Below are 13890 nucleotides of genomic sequence, written 5' to 3'. Positions count from 1 at the left end.
AGGACAACTTAGAGTGGATCACGTGGGCCAGTATGATGTCCAGGGGAGAAGACATAGTTTAAGCGAAGATTTTTGTAATCTGCGATTGGAATAGAAAATGCTGGAAATTCTTCTTAGACTGTCCATCAGGGTTGAAGATGACTTGTTTCTACTTCAGTTTCTTCCACAAGTTGGGCAGGAGGTGGTTGACAAGGTGGTGGGTGGGCAGTTTGTGAGGCAGTGGCTCCTTCCACTGCTTATGCATGAACTTGGTGACATGAAGGTTCTCAGTGCCAAACGCTCCTTCACCTTGAGTGGGTGTGGGCCAGAGGGGATGTGGCATTTCTTCAAGGAGGGTTTGAGCATGTCCTTGAATCTCTTCCTCTGTTGATTCTGTAATCGGTTCCTGTGTCAGAGCTCAGAATGGTTGTCTGCTCGGGGAGTCTGATGTCAGGCGCCTGAGCAATGTGGCCTGCTCAACGGAGCTGTCTGATTGTAATCAGGGCCTTGATGCTGGGGGTGGTGTCCTCAGCATGGACATCGGTTCGTAGACCTTCCCAGTGAAGGGGATTTTATGGGGACAATGTGATTGCATCTTTCTAGTGCCTGATATACAGTGGCATGCAAACGTTTGGGCACCCCTGGTCAAAATTTCTGTTACTGTGAATAGATAAGCGAGTAAAAGATGACCTGATTTCCAAAAGGCATGAAGTTAAAGATGAGATGTTTCTTTAATATTCTTGCCACTGGCTGCAACACAAGCCCAAAGCATGATCATTCCACCCCCATGCTTAACAGTTGGAGAAGTGTTCTTTTCATCAGAAATCTGCACCCGTTTTTCTCCAAACATACCTTTGCGCATTGCGGCCAAAAACTTCTATTTTAACTTCATCCGTCCACAGGACTTGTTTCTAAAATGCATCAGGCTTGTTTAGATGTTCCTTTGCAAACTTCTGATGCTGAATTTTGTGGTGAGGATGCAGGAAAGTTTGGAGAAAAAAGGGTGCAGAATTTCATGAAAAGAACACCTCTCCAACTGTTAACCATGGGGGTGATTCAGTCATGCTTTGGGCTTGTGTTGCAGCCAGTGGCATGGGAAACATTTCACTGGTAGAGGGAAAAATGAATTCAATTAAATACCAGCAAATTCTGGAAGCAAACATCACACAGTCTGTAAAAAAAAAAAGCTGAAGATGAAAAAAGGATGGCTTCTACAACAGGATAACAATCCTAAACACACCTCAAAATCCACGATGGACTACCTCAAGAGGCACAAGCTGAAGGTTTTGCCACGGCCCTCACAGTCCCCCGACCTAAAAATCATAGGAAATCTGTGGATAGACCTCAAAAGAGCAGTGTATGCAAGACGGCCCAAGGATCTCACAGAACTAGAAGCCTTTTGCAAGGAAGAATGGGCAAAAATCCCCCAAACAAGAATTGAAAGACTCTTAGCTGGCTGCAGAAAGCATTTACAAGCTGTGATACTTTCCAAAGGGGGTGTTACTAAGTATTGACCATGCAGGGTGCCCAAACTTTTGCATTGGGCCCTTTTCCTTTTTTGTTATTTTGAAACCATAAAAGATAGAAATAAAAAGTAATCTTGCTTAAAATATTAAAGAAATATGTCATCTTTAATTTTATGCCTTTTGGAAATCAGGTCATCTTTTACTCGCTTAGCTATTCACAGTAACAGAAATTTTGACCAGGGGTGCCCAAACTTTTGCACGCCACTGTATGTAGTCAGGTCTCAGAAGGGCATTGGGGGAGAGAGATTCCTGCCGCCCAGTAGACCATGAGTTTTGTGAAATTTGAGGTCTTGATCTTCATCACTCTTTTACTCAATCGGCCAATGGCTGTGCTGGTGCAGTGAAAGCAGTCGTCACTTTTATTGATGCTTGCCTCTGCTGGGAAGTGGTCCTTGATAGCCACATTTTCCGGAGTCTCACCCTGACCCTTTGTTGTCGGAGAACAGAGTAGTGCAGCTGGGACAGGTTGGTAGAAAGGCTTTGCCATGCGCATGTTGAGTGTCAGGACCATCCTCTTGAATGCCTCACTGGACAACTTGATGACGGCTTAGCCTCTGAGTGCACACAAACCAAATAGTGTCTGCATACTGAAGCTTGACTACTGAGGCTGGGGTGACCTTCATGCTGGAATGTAGGTGCCACAGGTTGAACAGTTTCTTATTAGTTCTACAGTACTAAAACACTCAGCAGATCAGGCAGCATCTGATGGAAGACACACAAGGTTGCAGGTTGATGACCTTTCATTGGATAAGAGTTAGGGCGAAAGGTCCTGATGGAAGGTCATCACAGTTTCCACAGGAGCTCCATAGTGAGCTCGCAAAGTCCCCAGGGATCTGCCTGTTGAGAGCTGGTGGTGGTCAATGTCAGTTCGTAAGCCATTTGGTTGTCCTACCATAAATCTGCTGCGTCCTGACAGGACAGATCTGGAGAGATGAATGTTGCCTGACAGGCCTCCGCTACCACATTGAGTGGATGTAACACTTGTGGCCGTGCTTTGATGTTCACAGTTTTAAGAAGTGAAGGAGCAGCAAGCGGCGGCTGTTCTACCAGTGCAAGAGGGTGTTGTCCACAGAGAAACTGGGTTGGCTAGGGGGTCCAGGAACTTATGCCACCCTAGTTCAAAGCCCAGCACTTCAGCAGGGTCTGTAAAATGTAACCTGGTTTCCTAAATAGATATTTAGGGGAGGAGAGGAGGCTGGGTGTGGGGGAAATGGTCACCAAGGTGGGTGGAGCTAGAGTACCAGAAACAGTGTCTTTGGTTCTTGTTCTCCTTGGACTTGCTGTTTCCATCTCATCCAAGCTCTGCTTCTGATTGATACAAACAAAACTATCCTACTCCCTGGACATCTCTACCTCTTCTGGACTAGACAGATGGCAGAGGAGGGAGCTTCACTGGTACAATGAAATAAACACAAGTGCTCTTTACAGAATTAGCCAACCCTGCCCTGGGTCTTCTGGCCCTTTCTTCCCCTCATGACAGTTCAAAAAAAAATTATCTGAGCTCTCGCAGAATCCAAGATCTCAACCACGTGTTCTCACAGTTTAGAAGTACCTCCCTCTCTTCAGTAGATGGAGAAATTCATTTTCTCCTAGCTTCAGACTCCAACACTGACTGTTCCATTAATTGAACTCAGCTGCAGAAAGATCTCCACTTGGGCACCAGTCAGCCTGTGCTGAACCTTCTCCCGTGGATGTTCCTCTGTGTATGTCATTCACCGCAATGCAAGGTAACTCCAATCTCTGTGATTAGGAACTGAGGGGCTGGAGAGATCAGGATGTGTACAGCAGTGTGTTTGGTCCTCCTCGCACAGCTGGGAACATTAGGTGGAACTGTCTGAGCAGGGATGGCCTTGGCAGTGATTGATGACTGTTATTGTTACAGATTTGTAGCTTGATGCGAGGTGGTATCGCGGAACGCGGTGGAGTCAGAGTGGGTCATCGCATCATCGAGATCAATGGGCAGAGTGTTGTGGCTACAGCCCATGAGAAGATTGTCCAGGCCCTGTCCAATTCAGTGGGTGAGGTAAGAACCCCTGGTTGAAGGTAACTTTGATATCCCCTCTTCCATTTCCTCATCCTTGATTCCCTTCCCTCCCAGCTCCTTTTCTTCTTCCACCTCCTTGATTCCTCTCCCCGTCCCTCCCCACATTTCAGATGGGTGAATGAATTTGAAAAAAAATTGCAGATTTTAATTGCTTAATTTTAAATAACCGTAGATTCACATGAAGACGATGCCAGCTGCCATGTTCAGGCTCTTGACTGGGCAGGAAACACCATTATACATCTGAGAGTGGACCGCCCCATCCTCAGTGAACAAGAGCTTCCAGGAAACCTGTCGAAACTTCTTTGAGGATGAGATGATCAGTGGAATGAAGACTATGACAGTTCCTCCCGTGTCCTGTGCGTGTGCGGTGCGTGTCCCTTGTGTCTCTGTCTTGTCAGTCTGTGTGTCTGCATGTCACTACCCTCCCTCCCCACCACGCTGTGGCCGCTGCCATTGAGGCATTGTACGGCACCTGCCCTCTGCTGGAAAATAAGAAAATTCTTTGCATTTTATAAAATCAGACCCAGTTTCTTTCCAAAGTTATTGATGAAGACAAATGTCACTGCCACATGCTGTGGATGTGCAATAAATAACTGAGTGTCCGATAAAGAGGAGCATTCAGTGACAATCTGTTACCGTTAGCAATGGGAACACAGATACCTGACAGCCAGTTAACACTGAGCTCTTGGCTCCTCTCGTTCTTTACAGGGAGATTCCTTTGTATATTTATCCTCGTTAGTGTGCAACAGTTCAGCTGTATATCGCCAGTGACACGAGGCACGGTCTGGCCTTCGTTTGTGCAGTGTGTTGTTGCTGCTGGGCAAGTTGGCTACCTTAAGAGTCTCTGCCATTTATATTTTGAAACGTTGTAGCTGCCATTAGAGGCTCGATTTTAGTTGTTTTTCCTCCTTGTTGGTCCAGTTGGAAGAGGGCAGATTCTGTAGTCAGTTGTTTTAGTGACTGTTGTATGAAGCTGAAGGTAGAGTAACAGAATTTGAAATAAAAGATGTTAATGACAGTTGATGTTGAAATATCAATGGAACAAATCCAGAAATGATTACTGGCAGAGGGGAAGGGAGGGGACAAGAGGACCAGGGATTGGGGCGGAGGGGGTGGTTGGGGTGATGTTGACAGAACAGAAAGAGAGGCTGAGTAGAAGTAAGAACACTGAGCATAAAATTCTTTGAAGAGCCAATGCCAACAAATTTGTTTGTTTGGAATAACATACAAAAGTTAATCTTTAATCCACAGGATTCAATACAATTTGAAAGATGCATAAAAATAAATCAGCTTATTTAATATTCTAAGAGTCAAACTGTACAGACTGAGCTCGCTCACAAGGCTTTGTATTCATTTGCCATTAGGTTAACTAATAATTTACATTTTTTTTCTTTGCAAATGCTAAAATGTATTAATACAGGCGACCCTGGTGTTACAGCTGTTCGGCTCACAAAAATTCACCCTTACAGAATTCACAAATCACTATCCAAAAATTTGAGATACTGAATAAAATTCATTTACGGAATTTGTTAAACAAAGTAAATAATACCATTTTTTTCCGACTCATTTCCTGACACGTGTGCAGAGGATGCAGTTTGGTGTTACAGAAGATTCTGATACAGATCATTTTCTAGGAACGCAACCCCCTCCCCCCATTACACGGGGGGGGGGGGGGGGGGGGTGTCACCTGTAATATTTAATACACCCAGCAGCAGCACAGAACTGCAGTATTGCTCCCTTGCGCACAACAGAGGATGTTACAACAGGCTGGTGTTTTATTCGATTTATGATTATGAAAACTCTATCAGTCATTTCCGCCTGTTCTGGGGCTGGCAGTGGCAGGACATAGCCACCAAGTGGCTGTAGGCTGGTTGGACGACGGGCTATCTCAGTTCCTCCTGGGAGAAACTACGGTCAACTGGTCCAGCCCACTTTGAGCTTTGGCACTGACTAATTCACAGGCACAGATTGTTAATACTTTTGTTGCAGTTTGAAGAGCTGCCGGTAATGTTCAGGAGTAATCTCTACACTGTTGACTGACCCTCTCATTCACTGCGCTCACACTTCTTGGCCTGGAGATGTAGAATATCCTCATTGCCTCCCACTCCAGAAACAGTGTGCTGAACATCAGTGGGAGGAGCAGAGTGGAGCCCTGGTGGGTCATGACACTTGGAAACAGGGTCAAGCAGCAGAACCATCCCAGACTGCACAGAGGTTAGAACTCGTCCTCCATAACTAATGGTTCGAGGTATTTCTGATAGCATCATCAGTCTGGGAAAGAATCCATCCTGAGTTCCAGACCACCATAAACTCAAGGTAATTTTGAAGGAGCAGACATGTTCCTGTAAAGGCTCCAGGGTCCATCCTGGCCAGTGTCTCCTCCATCCCATGTCCTCACAGAATGGTTTCTCTGCTCACTCCTATCAAACCATGAGGCTGCTCTGCTTCAATCCTGCGGCCGTGCAGATTGTAGCACGAGACTGACGAGGAGCCAAGGTCACCATAGCTCTGGAGATGTGGGTCTTCCTGTAAGTGCAGTCTCGGCGCAGCCACCAGATCATGAGAGCTTGTCATTACCTAATGGGATACAGAGATCGTTAAAGCCACGTGAAATCCTCAGACTCCAGGTCCAGACCTGACTCCTGTGGTACGGTGCAGACACGTCTCACTGCAAACTCAGAGTTCATGCAGCCCCTTGACCCTGTTCTATACATGATTTGGTTATGAATGTAGGAGCTGTGATTAGTAGTTTGGAGGTGACAATTGTTTGTGCTGCTAATAGTGAGAAGGATAGTCATTGGCTACAGGATGATACAGTTAAGCAGAATAATGGGAGGTGGCATTTAATCCAGATAGGTGCGAGGTGATGCACTTGGGGAGGACCAATAAAGGTTGGATATATATAGTAGGGCTCTGCGAAGTACCACGGGACCTCGTCATACATTCCAGGATCTCTGAAGGTGACAGCACAGGCAGATAATGTGGTGAAGACGGCATATGGGATACCTGCCTTGATTAGCGGGGGTACAAAATACAAGAGCAGAGGGTGACATTGTACAACTTCATATAACATTGGTTAGGTCACAGCTGGAGCACTGTGTACAGTTCTGGTCATGACACTAGAGAAAGTGCAGAGGAGAGTTACCCATGCAGATTGCCTGGATGCTAAGAGGAGAGACTGGAGACACTGGGCTTGTTTTCCTTGAAGCAGAGAAGACCAAGAGGGGATACAGTAGGAAACTTTTCCCTGTTGTAGAGGTGTCTAACACTAGAGGGCAAAGATTTACAGGGAATCTGAGGGGAATTTTTTTCTCCTATGAGGTTCAGAATCCGAAGCACCCTGCCTCAGGGGGGTGGAGCCAGATACTCATAATATTTGTGTCCTGACAAACAACCGCCAAGAAGTGCTAGTAACTAGGAAACAGATGGTAGTTGATGGTCAGCACGGACATGATGGGCCAAAGGGCCTGTTTCTGTGCTGTGTGACTATGACTAGAGAACTGGTGTGACACAAAGAAACCCTGTAACCCCTGGGGGAACTCCACGCCTCACCACCCCACCACCAAAAAATTCCAGTGCACCTCGCACTTGTGCTGCAGGGGAACTCAGCAATGGCAGGGAACGTTAGCATCTTAAAGCCGGGGAAATGCCTGCTGACTGGGGATCCCTGCAAACTGACAGGAAGAGACCTGCCACCATCAACAGCAAACATTCTCTGATCATTCAGGAATTACCAGAGACCGAGAACAATAAAAAGCATCAAGTGCTGTTCCTCACGCACCTGATCGTTGACACTGGCACTGTAAATGGCCTCCTCCATGTGCCACTCATCCAAGTTAATGACAGACCTGATGCTGTTGACCACATGTTGTACCTCAGGGGGCAGGCTGCAGTCTGAATGCTCCAAGAATTTAGCCACCAGGATTTTTGTGTCCTTGTAGGTTGTTAAGTCGAGGAAGGAATGTGGTCGCTGGCTGGGGACTTCCCACAGGGTTTGCTGCTTCATCCACTTGCCCACCTTCTCTTCATCCTTCTGCTGGTTCACAGGATGGAAATGTTTGGAGCAGCTGCAAGTGAGGGAACAAGGTCCAGGGGGTGCAGCTGAGGGACGAGGAGAAACAGTCCGTGAGCAAACCACCCATAGGCACAAACATAACCTTCATTTGAGCTGTGATCGCCGGTCCTGGCCCCAGCATGGAGGGAATGGAGATTCTCTGCTCAGCACAAGTAGAACAAGCCCTGGCTAAAGGTTTCACACGAGTGGTAAATGTGACCCCTGTCCGTCCCGCAGTCTTCTCCATCAGAGACAGAGAATGACCCTTGATCTCTATGACTCTCAGCCAGCGTTACGTAGGACCCGGGGCAACCCTCCTGGTTTTGTCTTTGATTGCACAACAATCACCTGCCACTTCCTCACAGTCAGACATGGAGCAATAGTCACCATTGGTGTTTGGACAGATATTCCTTACACAATGAGTCACTGCCACTCCCTCACCAACCACCCCCACCCCCCCCCCCCCCCCCACCTCCTGTGACCCTAGGAACATCCATAGGACATCCCCATTTCAGACATCAATCTAAGTCACGACAGAGGAAAGGATCCAAATGATTTGATTGCCTCAGTGGTTGCATGTAAAGGATTCCTTCTCTGGGCAGGGTGTAGAATTCCAAATAAACTACCCAATCTATAGCTCTGCCTCTCCATGGCCCTTCTGTCTTTACCCATTCTCTGCTCCTTTCTCTCTCCCAACACCCTATTCAATCAAACCAGACAAAATTGTTACCTTGGAGAGAGAGTTACTCTCTCACCAAACATATTATTTTATACGAGTGTTAATGCCTTCAAAGAGGCAAAGGAGAGATTTACCAGAATGGAAGAACAGTATCTTCTTATTAAAATCCTTCCACCATCATGATTTGGAACATCATGTCTCCCCGCAACCTCTGTAAGGAGATATCTCTAGCTCTTCCAAAGTGTTTACACAAAAACAATGGGCTCAGTAAACTCTGTGCACTTATTGTTCTGAGATCCCGGGCAAGGTGCAGCAGAGACACGCTGAAGATTATGAGACTGAATGTTTACCAGCATTACATGAGGTCTGTGATCCAGGAACCACCGACTGTGCTGCATCTCCTGGGGCTGCACCAAGATACTTCTCACCTTGAACACCAAAGAAATGTCAAATGATCTTGAACACACGATGTATAAAGTATAAGTTTACACAAAAAAATTACTTAGACAAGGAGGAGCTGAGGTGGAAAAATATCAAACTGTTTCAGTACCAGAGCCCTTTGCAGGTTGGGACTGGTGCAGAGAGAGAGAGTCTTACTCTGTATCTGAACAGGCCCTTGGAGAGTTTCACAGGAGAGTTGGGAGAGAACTTTACTCTGCATCTGTCCTGAGAATGCAATGGAGAGGTGTGTACTTATTCAAGAGGAAGTTGTCACCAGGTGCTGTGCCCTGGCACATTTTTATCCCCAGCAATGATGTGACCATGCAGCTTATTTCCATCGAGTCACGGAATGGGCTGTTATATTCTGACCGTCAGTAAATGCTGTCCGTGCTGACCTTGCTACTGAAGGAAGCCCTGTCAGCCTAGCAGGCAGCACTGTCTCCACAACACAGGGTAAACAGGTGGAGTGTGCAGGTATAGTCACAGAATAATACAGCATAGAAATAGGCCCTTCGGCCCAACTCATCCATGCTGACCAAGGTGCCCACCGAGCTAGTGCAATTTGCCCGTATTTGGCCCATATCCCTCTAAACCCCTCCTATCCATGTATTTATCCAAATGTCTTGAATGTTGTTATTGTACCTGCCTCAACCTCTTCCTCTGGCAGCTCATTCCACATACTCACAACCCTCTGCAATGAAGAAGATGCCCCTCAAGTTCCTTTAAAATCTTTCCCCCTCACCTTAAACATGCCCTCTAGCTTTTAGTTCCCCTTCCCTGGGTAAAAGACTATGTGCATTCACCCTATCTATGCCCCTCATGATTTTACGCACCTTTATAAGGTCATCCTTTAATCTCCTATATTCCAAGGAATAAAGTCCTAGCCTGTCCAAACTCTCCCTATAACTGAGGCCCTTGAGTCCTGGCAGCATCCTTATAACTCTTCTCTGTACTTTTTCCAGTTTAATGTTGTCTTTCCTATAACAGAACAACCACAACTGTGCACAACACTCCAAGTGCGGTCTCACCAACATCTTATACAACTGCAACATAACTGATGAAGGCCAGCATACCAAACGCCTTCTTCACCACCCTGTCTACCTGTGACGATACTTTCAGTGAACTTCGTGCTTGTACTCCTCGGTCCCTCTGTTCCACAACATTCCCCAGGGCCTGACCATTCACTGTACAAGTCCTACCCTGGTTTGACTTCCCAAAATACAACATTTCACAATTATCTGACTTGAAAGCCATTTCTGAGCTCACTTACCCAGCTGCTCAAGATCCCCATGTCACTTTTCATAACCTTCTTCACTGTCGACAACACCGCCTATTTTAGTTTCATCCGCAAACTTACTAACCATGTATATTCACATCCAAATCATTTATATAAACAATGAACAACAAAGGTCCCAGCACTGACCCCTGTGGCACACCACTGGTCACAGGCCTACAGTCCGAGAAAGAACCTTCGACCATCACCCTCTGCTTCCTACCATCAAGCCAATTATGAATCCGATCCACTATCTCCCCCTGGATCTCAAGTGGTCTAACCTTCCAGACTAGCCTACCATGCAGGACCTTGTCAAAGGTCTTGCTAAAATCTATATAGACAACATCCAGTGACTTACACACCACTGATAATCAGGCTCACCCAGCCTTTCGTTCCCTGGCTTCTTAAATAATGGTACAATATTAGCCACCCTCCAGTCTTCTGGAACTTCACCTGTGGCTAAAGATGAAAGAGATATCTCTGCATGGGCCTCCACAATTTCTTCTCTAGCTTCCCACAAGGTCCAAGGATGCACTCAGACAGGCTCTGGGGATTTATCCACCTTTATGTGCTTTAAGGCCACCAATTCTCCTCCCTGGTAATTCATATGTGGTCTAAGACAACACTGCTCATTTCCCTCATTTCTTTAGCACCCATCATTTTCTCCACAGTAAAAATTGATGAGAACTAATCATTAAAAATACCACCCATCTCCTGTGGCTCCACACACAGATGGCCAGCTGATCTTCAAGGGGACCCATTTTCTCCCTTTTAATATACCTATAGAATCTCTCAAAATTTTCCTTAATCCTGCCTGCCAGATCCGTCTTGTACCCTCTTTTTGCCCCTCCTGATTTCCTTCTTTAGAGAGAAGTCAGGGGTGCTTTTCACTGTGGGTATGATTGTGAATTCACAACGTGAAAGTAATGCTCATGAGCCACCATTCCACATCACCACCCCATTTTATTTCCATTCTATTGAGCCTTTTTAGGTGAATGAAGAATTTGGTAGCTAATAGAGAAAAATGACTTCTTGTGTTTAGGGGAAGGTTCAGAACACACGGGGAACGAGTGTGAAATGACAGCCTGCCTTTCCAGGGATATTGGAAATCTGGGACTCTTCCTCAAGAGCTGTCAAGCCTGGAGGTCAATTGGACATTTCTAAACTTAGATCTGGGCACGTTCAGAGGTCAATATGAAACATCAATGACCTTTACGGTAACAGAGGTGGAATTAAACTTATTTAAATAAAAGTGTTCACCTTCTCTGGAGGAACAGAGGGAAGGATCACTCCTGGATCGGAATATTTGGCCACTTTTCCTTCGAGCTTGCTGTCCATTTCTGGCAGACCCACTGATGTGCAGGGAAGGAAACTGCCTGAAGAATCCACAGCAGCTTTTAATTTGTTTGAGAGATGAAATGGTTGCCTGCTCTTGGACTGGTGGTTGGACTTTCCTCACTACTGTGTTGACTCTCTCGGTCAATCGGTGCTCATGCCAACCTGGACACCTGTGTGTTGGAGCTGTGACATCCTCTTCCTTGTGGGGGCTCTGGAGGAAGGTCCTGTAATTCCTGCAGGCTGCAGGCTCCGGACAGGTACCACACTGGCACGTGACAATCATGGCTCTTGTATTGCCTGGACAACCATCTGCCCAGTAACACTCCCCAGGCGAACCGCTGTTCTCCGGAACATCTGCAGCTTCAGATAGCAGTAGTAAGCCACTATCCACTGGCAATGTGAAGGGAAGCAGAACATTTACACACATTCACAAGAATGTAAGAAGCAGGAGCAAGAGGGGGTTTGCCCCTCGAGCCTCCTCCACCATTTGAGAAGATCGAGGCTGATCTATACTTCCCCTCATTCTACAGAAGTGAACGATCCTAAATTATCCTTCATTTGCCAAATGCAAATAGTGTTATAGAAACTAGAAAGAACAGGCTACAATAGACTAGGGGTCTCTTCATTCATGTAATTAACGTGAATTATAAATCATTAAAACCCAAGCACTGATCTCTGTGGTACCACATTTATCAGAGCTCACCAACCTGAAAATAACCCACTTATCCCAATTCTGTTCTCTGACAGTCAAACCACACTAACACATTACCCCCAGTGCCTCGAACTCTTACCTTGTACAGTAACCTTTATGTTGCACCTTATCGAATGCCTTTGGAAATCTAAATACATCACATCTACTGGGTCCCCTTTGTTACATCCTCATAGAACTCTAATAAATTTGTCGACTCCACTTCTCTTTCATAAACCCACATGGACTCTGACTAACTGTACTATCATTTTCTACACACCCACCGATGTCTTAATTATGGATTCCAAGGCTTTCCCAATGACAGATCTTAGGCTAACTGACCTAGATTCCTGTTTTCTATCTCCCTCCTTTCTTGAATGGGCCTGTAACATCCAGGAAATTTTGGAAAATCTTAACCAACGCATCCACTATCTTTGCAGTCTGTTTTATTAAGATGCTGGATGAAGCCACCAGGTCCAGATGTCAGCCTTTAATCCCATTAGTTTACCTAGTACTTTCCTCTAGTGACAGTAACTATTTTAAGTTCCCCTCTCTTCTGCCCCCAGATTTTCTATAATTGGGTTGTTTCTGGTCTCATAGGACAGATAAAGATAATATTTGTCACTTTGATTTGCACACCTCCCATTATTACTCTCTACCTCTCTCTCTACCTGTAGAAGCCCTTCCTGTCTCTTTTTTACGTTTCTTGCTAGCTTCTTCAGATAATCTATTTTCTCCTTCATGATTATTTTTCCGTCATCCTTTGCTGCTTCCTGAAGTTTTCTGGCCTTACCTCTATGCAATGCTGTGCATTAATTAGCTATGGATGGATCAACCTTCAAACTTGCTGAGAGAGGATGTCTCCACCCCCCACTCTCTCCTGTTGCTTTGGGATCCCCATTCTTACACTTCATGCTATTCACCAGGTACAAGTTCAAACACCGATGGTTAACTACTGTTGGGGAGTGGTGACAGGCAGCAGATCCAACCCGTTGGGGAGTGGGGACAGGCAGCAGATCCAACCACAGTTGATCCTGACGCACAGCATTGCCAGCTGGGAATCAGGAACAGGAACCCAGGTTGAACAGACACTGTGGTTGGAAGCTGGCACAGGGGCCTCTCAAAAGCTGAGGAACGTGGTTCTTTCCCGAGGACGTGACACACCACAGAGGTCTCAGCAGCAGGAAATAAACACACTGCCTGAGGGACCATGCTGTCAGCTCAGCAACTAACCTTTGGTGTAAACACGTTGTTGCTCCAGGTTCTGAAGCTACTCTTTGACTCTTCCAAACTCTATCCAAGGCGCCCTGTGTACCCTGGTCAATCTCCAAATCCAGAACTGCCTGCTGCAAAGACAACTAACTTCTATTTTAACTAATCTGTCATTTATAACACGTACCTCGTGTACCGAAGGCAGCTGAGGTCTTCCTCTCGCTCTGATGGGAAGTGGACATGTGTGAAGTCTCCAAGCTGTGGTAACTTAGCAGACTCCCCTGAACATGGACACAAGAGCACAGTCCCTGAGTACTTCAGCACATAACCAAACACCAATGGAGCTTGCCAGAGTCCAGCCTGTTCACACAACACAGAGGGGCTCAGGACATAAGGCACATCGGCACCGGCTCTCCTGGGCTCCTCCTCCATCTAAATACCATTGCCCCCCGGACCCTTTGTCCCGTGCAGTCACTTCCTACTCATCAGCATCAGTCACCGCACGGGCTTCGATCGTAAGATCAGGGATGGTCGTAAAGCATCTCAAGGTCAGAAAACACATGTTCTCTGGACAAGCACAGGGGAGGAGAGGGAGGAGGCAGAGAGCATTATGAAATGCTTGCCTCAGCAAGGGACAGTGAAGAGAGAAAATGGTA

General features: G+C 46.3%; 2 protein-coding genes across 8 annotated transcripts in view; one reads left to right on the top strand and one right to left on the bottom strand.

Annotated features, from left to right (window-relative positions):
* apba2b (amyloid beta (A4) precursor protein-binding, family A, member 2b) overlaps positions 1-4638 on the top strand; it is a 53672-nt gene extending 49034 nt beyond the window's left edge. For 3 of the 6 annotated variants that reach the window (XM_052042472.1, XM_052042470.1, XM_052042471.1), the window contains 2 exons: positions 3388-3528; positions 3722-4635. In XM_052042472.1, coding sequence (XP_051898432.1) covers positions 3388-3528; positions 3722-3793 — 213 coding nt within the window. In that variant the 3' untranslated portion in view covers positions 3794-4635. Of the gene's footprint in view, positions 1-3387; positions 3529-3721 lie in introns of all 6 variants that reach the window. The other 3 variants (XM_052042473.1, XM_052042474.1, XM_052042468.1) reach the window with 3 other exon arrangements.
* A 192-nt stretch (positions 4639-4830) lies between these two features.
* The window catches only part of fam189a1 (family with sequence similarity 189 member A1), a 41163-nt gene continuing 32103 nt past the window's right edge, over positions 4831-13890 (bottom strand). For both annotated transcript variants that reach the window (XM_052042476.1, XM_052042477.1), the window contains 5 exons: positions 13422-13515; positions 11257-11724; positions 8633-8710; positions 7331-7650; positions 4831-6126 (listed from right to left, as the gene is read on the bottom strand). In XM_052042476.1, coding sequence (XP_051898436.1) covers positions 5944-6126; positions 7331-7650; positions 8633-8710; positions 11257-11724; positions 13422-13515 — 1143 coding nt within the window. In that variant the 3' untranslated portion in view covers positions 4831-5943. The remainder of the gene's footprint in view (positions 6127-7330; positions 7651-8632; positions 8711-11256; positions 11725-13421; positions 13516-13890) is intronic.

Source organism: Pristis pectinata, chromosome 32 (genome assembly GCF_009764475.1).
Source record: "Pristis pectinata isolate sPriPec2 chromosome 32, sPriPec2.1.pri, whole genome shotgun sequence".
NCBI lineage: Eukaryota > Metazoa > Chordata > Chondrichthyes > Rhinopristiformes > Pristidae > Pristis > Pristis pectinata.
The sequence above is the reverse complement of the archived record's forward strand: the minus strand, read 5'-3'. Positions and strand labels throughout refer to the sequence as shown.